The sequence below is a fragment of the Carassius gibelio genome, chromosome B18 (genome assembly GCF_023724105.1).
Source record: "Carassius gibelio isolate Cgi1373 ecotype wild population from Czech Republic chromosome B18, carGib1.2-hapl.c, whole genome shotgun sequence".
Classification (NCBI taxonomy): domain Eukaryota; kingdom Metazoa; phylum Chordata; class Actinopteri; order Cypriniformes; family Cyprinidae; genus Carassius; species Carassius gibelio.
The window spans coordinates 22,400,253-22,417,446 of record NC_068413.1 but is presented as its reverse complement, the minus strand read 5'-3'; the positions used below and the strand labels follow the sequence as shown (position 1 = coordinate 22,417,446).

Here is a 17,194-nt window from a genome sequence, read left to right as displayed (position 1 = left end):
ATAAATACATGTCCGTTATTTATACTGAAGTTATTATTAGTAATTATTAATACTATGAGTCAAACTGCATACTTTCATTTTGAAATCATCTATGAATTTACCATAAACTGACCTCTAGCCACGCTTCCAAACACTCCTTGTATTTGTGATTGGAGGGGTGTTGCTGACAGGATGTGGGTATAATTGACAGTTAAATCGACCAATCAGATATCTCAGTCTGTGTCGTAGTTTCTTATCAACCAATCGTTGGAGACGATGGGTGGGACTTATTCTTGCGTCGCCGCTTGCTACCGGGGTAACGGAGTTGAGGTTGTAGGGAATGTTGCCGGTGTAGCAGGAACTCCCGCCATTTTTCAATCAGCTATAAACCCTCTTGTTTGTTTATATAATCAGCACGTCCCTCAAAACAATATCTCCGCGGTCTACAGTCGCTTTGGCCTGGAGAATCGACTTCAACACGGACCTGAGCGGCGTAAGAAAAGCCCGCCACAGCAGCTCTGACGGGCCGCCTCTCGCGCTTTAATCCCCGGCACCCAGGAGCTTCCGCTCACTCCTCGCGCATCTCACCATGACTCCACCGACTCCCTTGAACTAGAGGATGTAACACGGGAGATGTAACTGAATGATAAAATCGTACTTTGGGTTTTGTTTTCCTAGAAGTAAGTAAAGCAGTGCGCGCTAGCCTAGCCCGATGCTACGCCGCTGAGACGCACGGATTCACGGCATATTCAGATCGAGCTGAGATTGAGCGCGGGGTTAGTTCAGTAGTTCACTTTGCAGACACGTCCAGGACCGCTGCGAGCCCACTATGGCACCGTTACTAGGCCGGAAGCCGTACCCGTTGGTCAAGCCGCTGTCGGAGCCGCCGGGCCCAGCAGAGGAGGTGTTCATCATCGAGCACACCAAAGAGGCCTTCAGGAACAAAGAGTATCCTTCTCACTGTGTCCACCATATCCACTTGCAAACACTAGACATCCAAACACGTGCTCGCTAGAGTCTCGACCCGTTGTTTCCACGCGGGTCGCGGAGTCCGAGCTCGGGGTTTGCATTTATTGAGTTTATTATTGTTTTCATCTTGCGCGCTGCATCTCATTATAACGCTAAAAGGCTAAAGGTGACCATGACGTTTAGATCAGCAGGGCCTTAACTCATAAGAAAGGGTTAAGTGTTATATTAATCTGATTCGAGTACTTAAGTATGGTGAATTGCGTGTTGTTGTCCTGTGTATTTTAGAGCACGCTAGTGTTAGCGAGCTAGCTCCAGGACGCACAGTGTGTGTGACGTCTGACTGAACAGTTCTCATCCAGACTAACGTTAGACTCAATCTTGTGTAACACACGCGAGCCCGCGTTTATTACAGACAGATATATGTGGTGTGATCTTCTAGACTGATGCTCCTGAACAACCAACCATCTGTTGAGTTAGACTGTGTAATAGTTATCTATATGCTGGAAGAGTGTGATTATAATTGTACACAGTTTTAGCTCGGGCTGCTGCTGCAGGGGAACGTGCGAGTTCATGTGCTGCTACTGCTGCGCGAGGTCGTTTGCGCGCGAGATGTTTTCCGCACGCCACGTGAATTTGGTCGTGAGTGACAGTATGTGTAGATATGAAGTTTAGGGCGTTAGCAACCAAGATATGACTTCTCTGGTGCATGCTGTTTACTTAATATTTGCGAAATAATCGTTTTTTGACCTTTTTTGTAACTAGATAATCGCTGTTGTTAATGCTATTTAAGCTTGTTTTTATTTATGCCACACAAAACCTCTTATCTGACATATATCACTGCACTGGCTACTCCTGTCTCTAAACAATGTCTCACGGAATCAGAAAACTAGACATTCAGAAACCTTCACTGCCTGTCAGTCACTCTGCGCTTTCGGGCTTTGTAACATCTGATTGGCTCTCGTGTCCGCGGAGGGCGGGACTTTAGAGTGAAAGTGTGTTCCTGAAGGATGAAGGGAAGTTTTATTCAGATTGTAAAACGATTGAGTTTGCGGATTATACTTTTCAAAGCTGCCTGACTCGTTCGTCAGGTTTTAAACATGTGATTTAACTTTAGGCCTGCTTTTAGAACCAAGTAAGCATCTAAAAACAGACGATTTTCCCATCATTTAGCACGGTTTACCTTTTGTTTTAAATCGGTCAAATTAGTTTTCTCTTTTTAAGTTTTGAGTTAAATATTAGCGTCTCGAGATATGTCATGTCATGCTGTGATACAATAATACATTGTGGTAATATATTGATTAATTAGGTATTTGGCCATTTTGATATTATCTCTATCTACCATGAAGTTTTGCTTGTCTGATTAAAAGAAGTGCTACACCATCTAAGAAGCATCATCCTTGTGTCAGTTGTAAAATCTAACAGCCTCATAGTAAAAAAAACAAAATGTTTTGAGTAATTGTCTAAGGCTCCGTCCACACGGAGACGGAGCTTACCCCAATCCAATCTTTTTCCTCGTCTCAAGAAATATCCACGTCCACACGAGACCGCAAAATGATGTAGTATACATGCCAGACCAATATGTGGCGCTGTAATTCTGCCACAGAGATACACTAAAAACAGAGAAGAAGACTTGGACTATGCTCATAAACCTTGCGCATGGTACACAAACGAACATGGAACAATACATTTATTAATCTGTGTTAATGTTAGTTAATAAAAAGACAATCGTTCAGTGTTTGTTCATGTTTTTGTTGCTGTTACGTGACGTAGAGGTGTCTGACTAGGGGGGAGACGTGGGCTGATGACGGAATCGTTTCAGAAAATATACGGATTAGCCGTCCAGACGTCAAATTTATCCACTCTGGGACCCGGTTTCAAAAAATAGCGGTTTCACCATGGATCCGTGTGGAAAAAACGCCTATCCGATAAAAAAAATTTGTGCGTATTCACAGAAACGTGTCTCCGTGTGGACGGGGCCTAAATCTTGCTGTCATTAAAAACCCAGGTTTCTAGATATCCTGACTTTGATCATCAAAGCCCATGTTGGGTGAACATTAATAATTATGCTTTAACACACATTTATCACATGAACGATGCAAGATTAACTTATACACAAGTGTTTATCTTGGTTCTGAATTGATTAAAATTTTTCACAGTGCTTGAAAAAACGATTTTGCAGAGGCTCTTGTGTTTTTGTTTACATTACTGTTTTTAATTTCAAATGTAATTATAAAAATGTGTGCAGTATCTGCTGCTGCTGGCCCTTTAATTATTGAGCTGCTATGGCTACATACATGCATTAATTGTGAAAGAGTCTCTCTCAGATGACAGACAGTGGAGCTAACATCACTTGATTGGCTCTGCTTTGGAAGTACTGCTCGAGATTTCAGAGGTTTCAGAAGAGCTGGAAGTGATGTAGTGTTATTTGAGTGCTGCTTTTTGTCCTTAACACTGTTGTTCAGAGAGTATGAAGCTCGACTGCGCAGGTATGCAGAGCGGGTATGGACGTGTAAAAGCACCGGTAGCAGCCAGCTCACACATAAGGAGGCTTGGGAAGAAGAACAGGAGGTCACAGAGCTGTAAGTAACAAACACGAGTGAATGCATGAGTGAATGAACTTGGAGCATCAACCGCATCATTTAGTTGTCCGTTGTTTTCAGAGTCTTCTGAGAATGGATGCCTCAATATTCAGAGATGTACTGAGCAATTAATTTTTGTTTGTCTCTCTCAATATATAGTAAGATATCAGTGCTTAACCTAGCATTTTTGGGTGTCTAAAGCGTAGAAAGGCTGAGGTACTCTAAAATTTGGCTAATATTACAATAAAACTGAAAATAAATAAACTTGTTCAGAATATTTGTGGTTTAAGAACACATGGAAATAGGTGTGGGTGATATAACATTAAGTTTAACAGTATGACTTATTTCACGTTAACAATATATTTCACGATACACCTATTTCTGTTTGTTGTTTTCTTGAACATAGACAAAAGGGCTTTAAATGATAGATAAAATCCTATTTTTGAAAAAGTATTTCACCTTGAATTAATTTTATTGGTAAATTATTTATTTAGTAAAAACATTACATTTATAGATTAACTGCCCCCAGCTTATTGATATTAAATGCAATGTTTAGGTACAATTAAACTTTAAGGTGTTTCTGAATTCTTTACATCTCATGTTATTGTATCAGTTTATAGTATCTAGATACTTTATATTGAAATGTTGTTGATAATAAATTCCTGTTTTCTTTTAATTTTGTAGAATATTATTAAAAGTAGTTATATTAAGAGCAGCATTGTGCAAACTGAACATAGAATTTTTAATCTTCAGTAATAAAAGAATTGATTCAGTGCCACGGGCGGTTTGAACTGACTCAAAGAAGTGTCTTACTTTTTTGCATTTGAATCAGAGAATCATTCGTTAAACCTGTCTTAACAACTTTTATATGGTCAGCGGCATTACAAATATATCAGGAACTTTCAGTATTTAATCCTACTTTTTCATCCAGTATTTTTTTTTAATACCACTGCCCAGCTCTAAAATATTTTATTGGCTTAAAATTCTTAAAAAAAAAAAAAAAAAGTAACTATTTAAAGCCACAGAAATTCACTGGGTGTGGGAAGCCTTTAATTTCCTGCTTTTCTGCTGTATCTAGCAGAGAGCTAGTAAACTAAACTATGACCAAACCTCTGCTCTATCTCATTGATGCCCTTTGACCTTCAACCCCTTCCAGTCTAATAAGAGAGTGCGTTATTGATAGAGTCATCAGCAGTCAGGGGAGGGAGATGCTTTGCTGTTTTACTGCATAAAACAATAACTTCAGGTGAAATTGTGAACTGCTCAACTGATGTACAAACGGCTTTCGATGTGGATGTGACTACTAGCTTAACTAAAAGAAGGTTCAAACATTATTAAAGACAAGTAAACAATCAGTAATAAATCAAAACAAATTTTAAATGATCGAAACAAAGCAATAACACTAAGGTCCTTATTGTCAGGCCCTGCACTGGTTCGCAATAACTTGAAAATCATTGGCTGTCCCATACATTATCTGCTGTATTATATAAGTACAGACAGGACCATTTTTTCATCAATTGTGGTGGTGTATTATCACCGTTCAAAAGTCACAGTTGAGTTAGTTTGTTTTAAACTCATGTAGCTATTGTTTGGTCTGTTTTTGGCAGGCTTCAGGAGGAGTACCCGGTGTGGTTCGAGAAGCCGGTCCTGGAGATTGTGCATCACAACACGGGATCACTGGATAAACTAGTGGATCTGGTCTGGGTGGAGATTCTCACCAAGTATGCTGTGGATGAGGAGTGTGACTTCTTGGTATGTACTTTGATTTAATATTTGGACTAATAAACAAAATGTAGGGTGGGAATTTTGTCAATTGGAATTAGTTTAAAATCCGAAAAAGTAGGGTACTTGTGCTCCGTTCAAAGTGTTTGGCTTGAGGGTGAAGATCCAACTCTATGCATGTTTTGTAAAATATCCTTATCTGTTAAACATTTTATTGGATTGTCCTGGAATTATTACAAGCAGAATGCTCTTTTATGAAGTTACTTCACTTATGGACATATTTAATGAGATTATGCCTGAAAAAGTTTTTATCATGTGTTAATTAAAATAAATCGTATATAATATGACTTATTGTGTTTATTTGTTTTGTTTTCTTTTTTTATTGTAATTTATATGATATTTGTATTTTTGTAATTTACATTTTTGCCATGAAAATAGCTTTAAGTGCTGACATGGCATTAAATAAAATAATCTGAATCTGAATTTAAAGTGTTTGCTTAGATAAAACCTGCAATGGTAAAGCTATTATCTGTTTAAACGTAACTAATGAAAAAGGCAAGGTCAGTTCCCATCTTCCAGTTCTTCTGTTTGCTATTGATGGATGTGAAATAGTAATTCTGTCTCTCTCTCTGTAAGGTTGGCAAGGATAAGACGTTGCATGTGAAAGTGGTAAAGATTCATCCGCTGGAGAATCCTCCAGAAGAGAATGTGGAGAAAAAGCTGGAAGGAGCTTGTGATTCTCCATCCAGTGATAAAGAAAACGCTAGTCAGGAGAACCTGAAGAAGGAGCCACAGTCCAAAGAGGAAGACAGCAGGAGAGAGAGTCTCTGTGAGTCTCAGCTGCTCTTCATGATCATCCTCTTCACAATGTATTATAATAAAAATATAGTTTTTGGTTCATATTCAAATGATTAGTAGCCTAATTGTAATCTTTTATATTGAAGTATAGAATGAAACATTATTATGTTTTTTTCTTTTTTTTTTTCTTTCTGTAGCTGATAGGGCCCGCCGCTCGCCCAGAAAACTCCCAACCAGTATGAAAGAAGAGAAGAAGAAATGGGTCATGCCCAAATTTCTCCCCCACAAGTATGATGTCAAACTTCTCAATGAGGACAAAGTTATCAGTGATGTCCCTGCAGACAGCCTGTTCAGAACTGAGCGGCCTCCAAACAAAGAAATAATGCGCTACTTCATCAGACACTACGCTCTGAGGCTGGGCACGGGAGAGAGCGCCCCCTGGGTGGTGGAGGATGAGTTGGTGAAAAAGTACAACCTGCCAAGCAAATTCAGCGACTTTTTACTGGACCCTCACAAGGTGGGGTACATGTGATAGTTCAGGAAAAACCTGAACCAAAGGTTATTTTATTGTAGAAAATTGTTTTATTGTATTAGATTTTCCTCTGTTTAGTTTTTGGCAGAAAATCCATCAGCTAAGAGGAAAAGCATGAGCTCACCGGAAGGTAAGCCCAATAAGAAGCTGAAGACTGCGGAGACAGAAAAAGACGGTGAGGGAGTCCAAGTAAAAGGGGAAAAGAAGAAAAGTAAAAAAGATTCCCAGAACATACCTCTCAGCCCAACCCTCTGGGGTCATATGCAGGTATTTATACCGAAGCTGACCAAAGCATTTATTTTTATCTTGTGTCATTATGTTTTATTCCATAAAGATTTGTTGAATTTATTTATTTTTCTGTATTTTTTGTTCAGGTGAAGAAAGTTAATGGATCTCCCTTAAAAATGAAAAACTCAGGTACATCTAAGAAATCTGATGGGGAAAACATCCTCAGCACCCCAAAATCAAATAAAAAGCAGGGAGACAAAAAATCCACTGACCCCAAAAAGAGCCGCAAGAGTGGGGTCACCAAGACTCCCAATGACCACAAGCTCTCCAAAAAGGAAGACAAAAGCCCTGGAAGCACCAAGAAACCCAAAATGAAGCAGATGACCCTTTTGGATCTTGCCAAAAGCCCACCTGCTGCAGCTAGCCCAAAAAAGCGAAGCAGAAGTTCAAGTACTGGCTCTACTAAGTTGGGCAAACCTTTGCCACCTATGGCTTTACATCTCCTACGGTTTTACAAGGAGAATAAAGGCAAAGAAGACAAGAAAACCACTCTGTCCTCACTTGTGGCTAAGGCGGCAAAAACACTGTCCACAGAGGATCGCGGTCGGCTTCCTGAGGAGCTGAAAGATCTAGTTCAAAAACGCTGGGAACTGTTTGAGCAGAAACGCAGATGGGCCCTTATGACCGAGGAGGAGAAACGCCAGGATATCAAGCAGAAGCTGCGTGAGAAAGCCAAAGAGCGGAGAGAGAAAGAGCTGCAGGTGAGACGGGAGATGTCCCGCCGTTACGAAGACCAGGAGCTCGAAGGCAAGAGCTTGCCGACATTCCGTCTGTTCGACATGCCCGAGGGGATTCCCAACACCCTCTTTGGTGACATAGCCATGGTAGCTGAGTTCCTTCACTGCTACTCTGGCCTCCTGATGCCTGATGACCAGTATCCCATCACCTCCATCGCTCTGATGGAAGCTTTAGCTGGAGAGAAGGCAGGCTTCCTCTACTTAAACCGTGTGCTGGTGGTGCTGCTGCAAACACTTCTGCAAGATGAGCTGGCCGAAGGTTACAGTGAACTGGACATGCCATTATCTGAGATTCCTCTGAGCATGCACTCCGTATCCGAGCTGGTGCGCTTGTGTTTGCGGCCAACGGATGCCCATGAAGAAGAGAGCGCACGTGGCTCAGATGACTGGCAGCCTGGTGCTGGCTACGATGATGTGGTGAGCAGTGAGTTCTTGGAAAAGCTGGAGACGTCGGAAGTGTTTGAACTGAACTCTCAGGAGAAGGTCAGCCTGCTGGTGGCGCTGTGTCATCGTATCCTCATGACCTATTCGGTGGAAGATCACGTGGAAGCCACTCAGCAGCGATCGGCCGAGCTGTGGAGGGAGCGGCTTGCTGCGCTTAAAGAAGTCAAAGAACATAAAAAGGCAGAGAAGCAAAAACGCAAAGAGCAGATCGAGGAAAAAACTGATGCTAGCGGAGAGGCACTAATGAGGGCAGATAGGGGGAAAGATTCAAATGTGAAAAAAGAGACACCCAAAGTGGAATCAGAGCCAGAGGACATGATCAGCACAGTGAAAAGCAGACGTCTGATGGCCATTCAGGCCAAGAAAGAAAAGGAAGAGCAGGAACGGCTAAACAAAGGTGAGAGACATGGAAAAGGAAATTCAGAAGGTCAGAAACTAGGTTGAAAAAAAACTGGTTGAAAGTGAGAATAAAGTGGTATTCCAGAAACCTGCAAAGAGACTCTTTGCTCTTTTTGGAGTAAAATGGGTTGTGAAAGCAGGTTTATAGTACGCTTTAACATTTACACTACTAAAATCAAGTACATTTAATCAAGAAATGCACTTTAAATTCATCAAAGTTGATTAAATTGATCAAATGGATTGAACTTTCTACCCATCAAAGAATCCTGAAAAGGTGCACCATGGTTTCCTGAAAAACAACTGATAAGAAGAAGATAAATAAGAAACATTTGTTGAGCACCAAATGAGAATATTAGAATGATAATGTGACACTGACGACTGGTAATGTAGGTTTGCCATTTCAGGAATAAGTTATTTTAAAATATAAAATGAATTGATTTTTAACTTACTTTATTTTATAGTACTACAGTTTTTATTGTGTCTTTCTAATATTCGAATGAACAAAGCCTTTGTGAACATAAAGGACTTCCAAAAACATTCAAAATCTTACCAACCTCAAATGTTTGAATGGTAACATTTATGTATCTTTTGTTTTAGTGAATACTTTATTCCAAAATGTAAGGAAATTCACTTTACAATTAATATGAAGTAACTTTGATCTTGTATACACCGGACAAGTGTATGCAAAGTAGGTTCTAAAGATTTCAAATGCATCAAGTGAAAAAACTTAGAGCTGCTTAATGGAACTGCAGGGAGTTGCATGTCATGATGGAAAACATTATATAAGATTAAAAATGTTATTTTAAACCATTATATATGCATCTGTTGCAGAGCGTATGGAGAAGGAAGCAGAGGAGGAGCGAATCAGGAGGCAGAAAGCCGGAGCAGAGAAAGCCTTCCAGGATGCCGTCACTAAAGCGAAGCTGGTGCTGAGGAGAACACCACTGGGCACCGACCGCCATCACAACCGCTACTGGCTGTTCTCTGATGTGGTTCCTGGTCTGTATATTGAGAAGGGATGGGTTCATGAGAGTATAGACTACACATTCACTCTTCCTCCTGAAGAGGAGCCCGTGTCGACAGAGGAAGACAAAGAGGACGAGATGGAAGGTTAGTCCACCTACACATTTTCTAAAATACTTAATCTTTGTATTTTGTTTCATAATAGTAGGGCCAAATTAACTTCGATAAGTTATTAACAATAGTTTTTGGAAGAGTTTAAATATTGGCCACATAAAAATTTTCATTTTCTATACTGATTTTTCTGCTGAAGTACTAAATCTGTTGTTCACAGAAGCAAACTTTTTGGTGGTAAAAAATGTTTTTTGGTTCTTGGTACGAGCTTTAATTTAACCAGTGGAATGTATAATTTATAAATAAAATGCTGTTATTTGCAACACAAAAACTAAGGTTAAATGTGTCTGTTCAGATGGAGAGAAAGAGGATGAAGGCAGCATAGTCAGCACTTCTAATGAAAATGGCCAGCAGGGGGCACCGGTGCCTGAGACCTGTTTTGAGACCACTGTGCCCAAACAAGGCCAAAACCTCTGGTAAGTGTTCTTGCAAATTCCCAGTTGTATCGTTGGTGTCTGGGAAATCAGCCTTTAAGTAATTTGTGGCTCCAAGCTTTTTTTTTTTTTGTATGAGACTATGCATTGTATTGTAGCAAAGAATTCCAAAAGGAAAAATGGGCTAAAATGAGTTCTAATGAAGATTTACAGTCCCATGGATCAAGACATGGCATGACATCTGTCTGGACATCAGTATTGTGCAGCAACACAAATGCTTGTTCTTAAATTGTTTTCCCAGGTTTATGTGTGATTCGCAAGAAGAGCTCGATGAGCTAATAGAAAGTCTTCACCCTCAGGGAGTAAGAGAGAGTGAACTCAAACTCAGGCTCCAGGTTAAGTGAGTATACACACACTCTTCTCCTTCTTTCCTGAAAATAGATATTTCAATCCCAGGGAAATCGATTAATAATGATGTCTTTATTCTAGTTACCAGGAAATCTTGCATTCCATCCATCTGATGAAAAAGGGTAACCCAGGCCTGAAGAGCTGTGATGGATACCAGGAGCTGCTTATGTTCTCACGCAGTGACATTATCGAGGTAGCATCTCGTCTTCAGAAAGGAGGCCTTGGATACATGGAGGACACATCTGAGTTTGAAGAAAGGGTGAGAGACATTGAGACTACATGGGGTGGCCACTATAACCAATATCTTTTCACAGTATGGTGTTTGTAGCTGTTACTCTGCAGCCAGCTACTTGGATATCTCTATCTCTTTAAACAGACCTGACCTCTCACTTGTGCTTTCAGGTGCGTGACTTGGAGAAGCTGCAGGATTTTGGGGAGTGTGTGATCACTCTGCAAGAGAGCGTGATCAAGAAGTTTCTGCAGGGCTTCATGGCACCCAAACAGAAGAAGAAAAAGAAGACCGGTGGAGAGGAGAGCACGACGGCGGAGGAAGTGGATGATCAGAAGAAACTGGCTGAAGAGGCCAGGGTGAGTGTTTTGAAGAGGGTTTCAAGATACTAACATTGCAGTAGTTTATTTCTCGATTCTTAATACCATAGCCGAAAATATAATAACATATTAAAACCGTGGCATGCATTCTTTGTGTCCTAGTGAAGTGAACATTGTAGCATTGTGTTCACCGAATGAACAAGCAGAAATAAAGGGAAAAGAAACAAATTTGTCTTCATCAGTACTTGGCAAAAACATGAAGATGAAACCAGATGAGAAACGAACACTACGGCTGCATTGCATTTAATAGAAGAATTATTTGTATCAAAAACTGTCATTTTGTTTTTAAGGAAACTGTGATAAATATTTTTCCGGATACTTTGAATAGAAAATTCAAAACTGCAGCATTTATAAAAAAAATATTTTTTGTAAAAATCTTCACTCCAACTGATCAGTTTAATGCATCCTTGCCAGAGAAAGAGAGTGGAGTGAATCGGCAACAATTTCCTTTCTGCTCTCCAAGCATTCAATATTCACTCCTCCTGCTTGTTAACAGAAATGCTGCTTCGCTTTCACTGCATAAAGAAATCTGTCCTAATAGCTGCTTCACTCTAAAAGTATGTCAGTATCTTTGAAATATCACAAGTTCTACCAAGAACATACACTTAAAGAAAAATAAATTCACAATCCTAGAAGAAAAAGCTTCAACGTGGTTATATATTAGGCTATTAACTGATTGTTTAGCTCACTTTTGAAAGGAAAAAAGGATCTGGAGTTATGTTTTATTATTGAGAAATGAGTAGGCCTATGCTCACATACTAGTGTATGTGTATTCACGTTTTCTCACAAGACTAAACTTATTCTGCATATTGAATTTCTAGGTAGCAACCGCGGTGGAGAAGTGGAAAACTGCAGTCCGTGAAGCTCAGACTTTCTCTCGTATGCACGTTCTGCTCGGCATGCTGGATGCCTGCATCAAGTGGGATATGTCTGCAGAGAACTCTCGCTGTAAAGTGTGCCGCAGGAAAGGTGAGACTCCTGAAGATCAACCTCAAAAGCTATGAAGCGTTATTTGATGTGTGCATTTCAGAGGCTTTAGAGTAGTGTATGTTTTTAAACAGTGTCAAAAGTCTGGACATCATAAATCCTGCAAAACTATGAAATGACACATTGCAACTTTGTATAATGTAAAGACAAAAAATGTATATTTAGTCATTTTCAGTGTGCCACTCTTTGTCTAGATTCCAAACTCTGCTCACTCTGGATATTCATTCAGCACACTTTTTGGGCCGCATCCTGGGATGCTTTTTATTCCACATTGAGCAAGTTCACACTGACTGCTTTTCCTCCTCTATCCAGTTAAATTAAGCAAGCATTTCTTTTAATTTAAGAAGTCACATTTTGCACAGTTTATATTGGGCTATGAAACCTTTCAAGTGTTCTAGCTTTCAGATTGTCATGTTCAGTGATTCACATTAATTACCTAGACTGTAGCGCTCTTCCATGGTTTTGTACTTGAAAATATACATTTTTCAAGCTCCACCTACTATAGTCTATTAAAAACATGGAACACTACTGCTTGTGAAACACATGACCTTCAGACTCCGAGAGTAGTTACTTTACACCTTTAGAGTATGAAATATAGAGTGAAACACAAGGGACAGAATGACCTTCAAAGAGAGAATGTCTGAGATTTAAACGGCACCTGTTGCTGTAATGTGAGCGGCACTCAAAAGAAAGTACTGCGTGGTAACAGGAAGATTTAACATGTAATTGATCTGTTTTATGATTGTCTTTCTCAGTAGGGGAGGATGATAAGCTGATTCTCTGTGATGAGTGTAATAAAGCCTTCCATCTGTTCTGTCTGCGGCCGGCACTGTACCGTATACCGGAGGGTGAGTGGCTGTGCCCAGCCTGTCAGCCAATTACCGCCCGACGCAGCTCCAGGGGCAGGTAAGAGCACGCACACATTGGGCCTCTTTCATTAAATGTAAAACAATTGAGAGGTTTCTATATATAAATGCATGCTCCAAGATTCTCATAATTCATTTACACATTTCTGATTATAGAAACTATAAGGAGGACACTGAGGAAGAGGAGGACTCAGAGGAGGAATACTCTGAAGACTCTGAAGAGGAAGAATCAGAAGAAGAATACAGACACACGGGCCACAGCTGTGAGTGTTACTCTGAGAGCTTTGAAAACTGATAGACTTTTTCATTAGGGGGTGGGCGGATTTATTTTCTTCACAATAATATTTTAGGAGAAAAAAACCTGTTTATCAAATGTATTGTAGTATCATGATATGCTCAAGGGTCTGAAACGCTCTTAAAAGTTTTAGCACTAACTAGTTTTGACTTTGTTTGGATGTCACAGTGAGATCGAGGAAGAAGGTGAAGTCGTCTTTGAAGCCCAGAGTGCAGAGTAAACCACCACAGAAGAAGCATTCCCCTCCTAGTGTCAAACCAGCTCTCAGACCGGCTTCCAAGCCTGATCCAAGACCTGCACTCAGATCTGCTTCCAGACCGGATCCAAGACCTTCACTCAGATCTGCTTCTAAACCAGATCCAAAGCCTGCTGTCAGATCTGCTTCCAGACCAGATCTTAGACCTGCTCCCAGACCTGTTTCCAACCCAGATCCTAAACCGGATCCCAAACCTGCTTCTAAACCAGATCCCAAACCTGCTTCTAAACCGGATCCCAAACCTGCTTCTAAACCAGATCCCAAACCTGCTCCTAAACCAGATCCCCAACCTGCTCCTAAACCGGATCGCAGACAATTGCCTAAATTTCGACCTGAGCTGGTGAGTAAAACATGACATGTGGAAGTGTGATGTGTTTAGTACTGTTATCCTGCACAACAATTAAATAGGGCAAAAAAAGCTTAAAATTAACCAGTTTTCTCCAGTTTTATCATCTGGGTTTACAAATAACATTGCCACATCACAAACTGTGACGTCAACACAAAGGACTAGATGCACAAATGACTAGAGCTGCTCCGATCACGATCGGCATCTTGTCAGTAAAGCCGGTTCTCTAATCAGCGGTAAATTCCCTCAGGTGCGTGATTTCACATAGAGCAGCTGTTACTACATGGAGCCATTGTTAACTGAGAAGATGCGCAAATCCACGTTCATTTTCAGTGTTTGATTTGCACTTCTCAGTTAACAACGGCTCTGTGTAGTAACAGCTGCTCTATGTGAAATCACGCACCTGAGGGAATTAACCGCTGATTAGAGAACCGGCTTTACTGACGAGATGCACATTAACGATCGTGATCGAAGCAGCCCTATCAATGACGCTTCGGTGTTTATCAAATTATTCATGAGACCACAAAATGTATAATTCTTAAGTGTTGATTGTGTGCAGGTGCGACAGAGCTCCAATCCTCTGTTGAAGAAACAAGCTATTGAAGTAGGGAAATGTGAGGACATTCTTCAGAAGCTGATAAAATACCAACACAGCTGGCCCTTCAGGTACATCCTCTCTAGACCTCAGGGTTGATTGTGATTTTTTTTTTTTTTTAATTTACAAAATTTTTGTTGATAACACCTTTTTAAAATAACATGTTATGAGACTAAATGTGAAGACTACCTAAAGGCTACATGCCATTGTTTTAATATTAATTCATGTTTATACCGAGAGACGTGGGACTTGATACCGGTGGTGGGGCGCAGGTGTAGCTCATCTCCAATCACTACACCTGGCCTCACTCCTCGTTCCCACGCCTTTCGGCCCCGCCCCACTCGCCACAGTGATCTTTAACTTCTTATAGTGTGATGTGCTATTTGGACATTGTGTATCATTAATGCAGTAAATGTAAAAAGTGAAGAAGTGCTTCCACTTTCTCTCATCCAGGGAACCTGTATCTGCTGAAGAAGCCAAGGGTTATCGGGACATCATCCGCTGCCCGATGGACTTCACCACAATGCAGGACAAGTTCAAATCCTCCCAGTACCACTGCGCAAGCGATTTTCTCGAGGACTTGAAGCTCATCTTCTCAAATGCGGAGGAGTACCACCAGCCCGAAAGTGACGTCCTGACGTGCATGGCACGCACAGAGCAGTCATTCATCGAGCTCCTGCAGGAGAGCCTCCCTGGGATTGGCTACCTGCGACGGCGAAGTAGCAAGCGCCTGGCCACTCACTCCGAAGAGGATGGGGACGACGACGAGGAGGAGAGGGGGAAGAAGATACAAAACGGGAAGCAAGAGAGGGCCTCATCCAGCCAGAAGGAAGATGATGAGGAAGACTCTGGACAGAAGAAGAGCAAACAGAGCGGTGGACAACAGAAACAAGATGACAGCGAAAGTGAGGAGGAGGAGGAGGAGGAGGAGGAGGAGGAGGAGGATGATGATGATGAGGAAGAGTCTTTGAGAAGGAAGAGCAAGCGGACAAATCGTAAAGATTATCGGGAGCAGGACAGTGACAGTGAGAGGGACAGCAGGAGAACTGGATTGAGACGGACTGCACGAGGTGTGACGGATGACCAGGAGACCAGCAGTGACGAGGACTCGGACGTCCAGCGACATTCCAAGAGGCCCAAACGCTCATGAAGACCAGGGTGCTTTGGGTTCTTTGTATTCATTTTTGTACCCCCTCCTTACTAATCAGAAGGCCTAACGGGCGCCCCATACCCACTGCATATTGGACAGAACTTTTGCTCACCCTGATGTAGATGTCTTGGTTTATTTTACTTTTTGGAAGTTTTTATGTTAATATTGGAGAAAACGGATTTATATTTGTAAGTTGATTAATAATGCTAACACTTGGTTTTTTTTTAACCTGAAGATTTGCATTGAAAAAGAGATGTCATCTCATTGAGCTCTTAAGACTTTTTCAATTGATATTTGACTTAAAAAAAAAAAACTTTAATAATAAAATTAAAAAAAAAAAAAAAGATTGTAATTGGGTTGCAGATACCACCAAGCCGTGTTTCATTTTGACGGCTTGAGAGGTTTCACAGTAAATGTCATGAAGTGATTCAGAATGAAACGCATCCTTTTGGATGGACCTTCTTGAGGCCTTTTAAATGAATTCATTAGTGAGCATCCAGAACTAGGCTCTTTCAATGAACTGACGTTATGTGTTTTGTCTCATAAGAGTCGTTTAATTGGCTCTAAACCCCCATGGTGGCATGAAATTGAACTAAAGGTTTTTATTTTTGAATGTGCCACCACTTTTTTCTTTTCTTCAGTCATTTATTATTTTGCTGTTTTTCATAAAAGCTATCATCTTTGCTTTCAGTTAAACAACTTCTGTTTATGAAAAGCAGGAGATCACTGATCTTGTTCATTGGGATCTATCTAGCAATTTCTGTAAAACCTCATGCTGCTCTTATTCCCTAGAAACCAGTAGGTGGCACTCTACTACAGTTGTCTTGGGAAGAAACGCTCCCATTGGTGTAAAACTGACATTTGAATGTTATATCCCCACTAAAGACCTTTTGCAGTGATAAGTTGAACCTAAAATCCAGATGGAAAAGTCCGATGTGAAACACTCAAGTGAAATTATATGATCTGATTTCTTTTTTCATATGACTATGTAAATAATAAGCTTTGACTATATTTTGGTGTTTGATCGTAGCCACGGAAGTCTCAGTTTAAGATCGTGATGTTTGTCCACAGCAGATGTGTTGCTCAGGGCTTTATTCTGGATTAAAACTCATTTTTATTGGAGATTTCGGCTTTAATTTCCCACCCTCAATCTAGAATAGGTTTATTTTTAACTTCGGAAGCGAGGTCACTCTATCATAACCTGCTATGTTTGGTTTATAATATTCTTTGGGCTTGACATTTCTTTTATATCTTTTTTGGTTTAGTACTATTTTCGTAATCTTTACCTCATGTTATCCATCATGTGACCTGTTGTTTTCCATCGGTAAAACATGCCAAATGGTATGTACGTACCTTTAAGATTGGCAGGCTTGGAAAGTGAGTTCCCTCTCACAGGTATAAATGCTTTCTTTCAGTTTGGAGGTAGTAGTGGTGGTCAAAACTGTTTTCATATGTATTCATAGCTCCACAGCCTGCAGGGAAACTAAACTTTAAGGATATCCCTACCCTTTTTTTGCACCCACAGATTTCCTAAGACTTCATTCAGTTTTCTGAAAGTGTTTTTTTATTTTTATTTTATACCCCTTCAGTGTCACTGCCAGTCGTAAAATCTTGTGTTATATAAACACGGGGGGCCAGGGATATTTGGGGGCCGATAGTTTTTTTTTTTTTTTTTTCTTCTTTTTTTTGTGTAATTTCTTTACTTTTTAATAAAACATTGTGCAATG

At 40.5% G+C, this 17,194-nt stretch overlaps 1 protein-coding gene across 2 annotated transcripts; it reads left to right on the top strand.

Annotated features, from left to right (window-relative positions):
• Positions 1–264: 264 nt before the first annotated feature.
• LOC127977313 (tyrosine-protein kinase BAZ1B-like) lies at positions 265–16,589 on the top strand. Of its 2 annotated transcripts, none has more exons than XM_052582158.1 (18): positions 265–927; positions 3,411–3,527; positions 5,135–5,279; positions 5,886–6,078; positions 6,245–6,564; positions 6,658–6,846; positions 6,954–8,445; positions 9,279–9,557; positions 9,877–9,997; positions 10,257–10,355; positions 10,445–10,622; positions 10,766–10,951; positions 11,794–11,941; positions 12,715–12,865; positions 12,982–13,088; positions 13,289–13,716; positions 14,282–14,388; positions 14,771–16,589. In XM_052582158.1, the coding sequence occupies exons 1-18, from the start codon at positions 809–811 to the stop codon at positions 15,465–15,467; spliced, it is 5,076 nt and encodes a 1,691-aa protein (XP_052438118.1). In that variant the 5' UTR covers positions 265–808; the 3' UTR covers positions 15,468–16,589. The 2 variants fall into 2 exon arrangements, with proteins under 2 accessions (XP_052438118.1, XP_052438119.1); XM_052582159.1 differs by having other exon boundaries at positions 268–927; positions 12,718–12,865.
• The last annotated feature ends 605 nt before the right edge of the window (positions 16,590–17,194 follow it).

Coding starts and splice junctions, on each gene's coding strand:
- LOC127977313 (XM_052582158.1), top strand. CDS start 809: ATGGCACCGTTACTAGGCCGGAAGCCGTACCCGTTGGTCAAGCCGCTG. Junction 5,280..5,885: donor ATGAGGAGTGTGACTTCTTG/GTATGTACTTTG, acceptor TCTCTCTGTAAG/GTTGGCAAGGATAAGACGTT. Junction 13,089..13,288: donor CAGACACACGGGCCACAGCT/GTGAGTGTTACT, acceptor TGGATGTCACAG/TGAGATCGAGGAAGAAGGTG.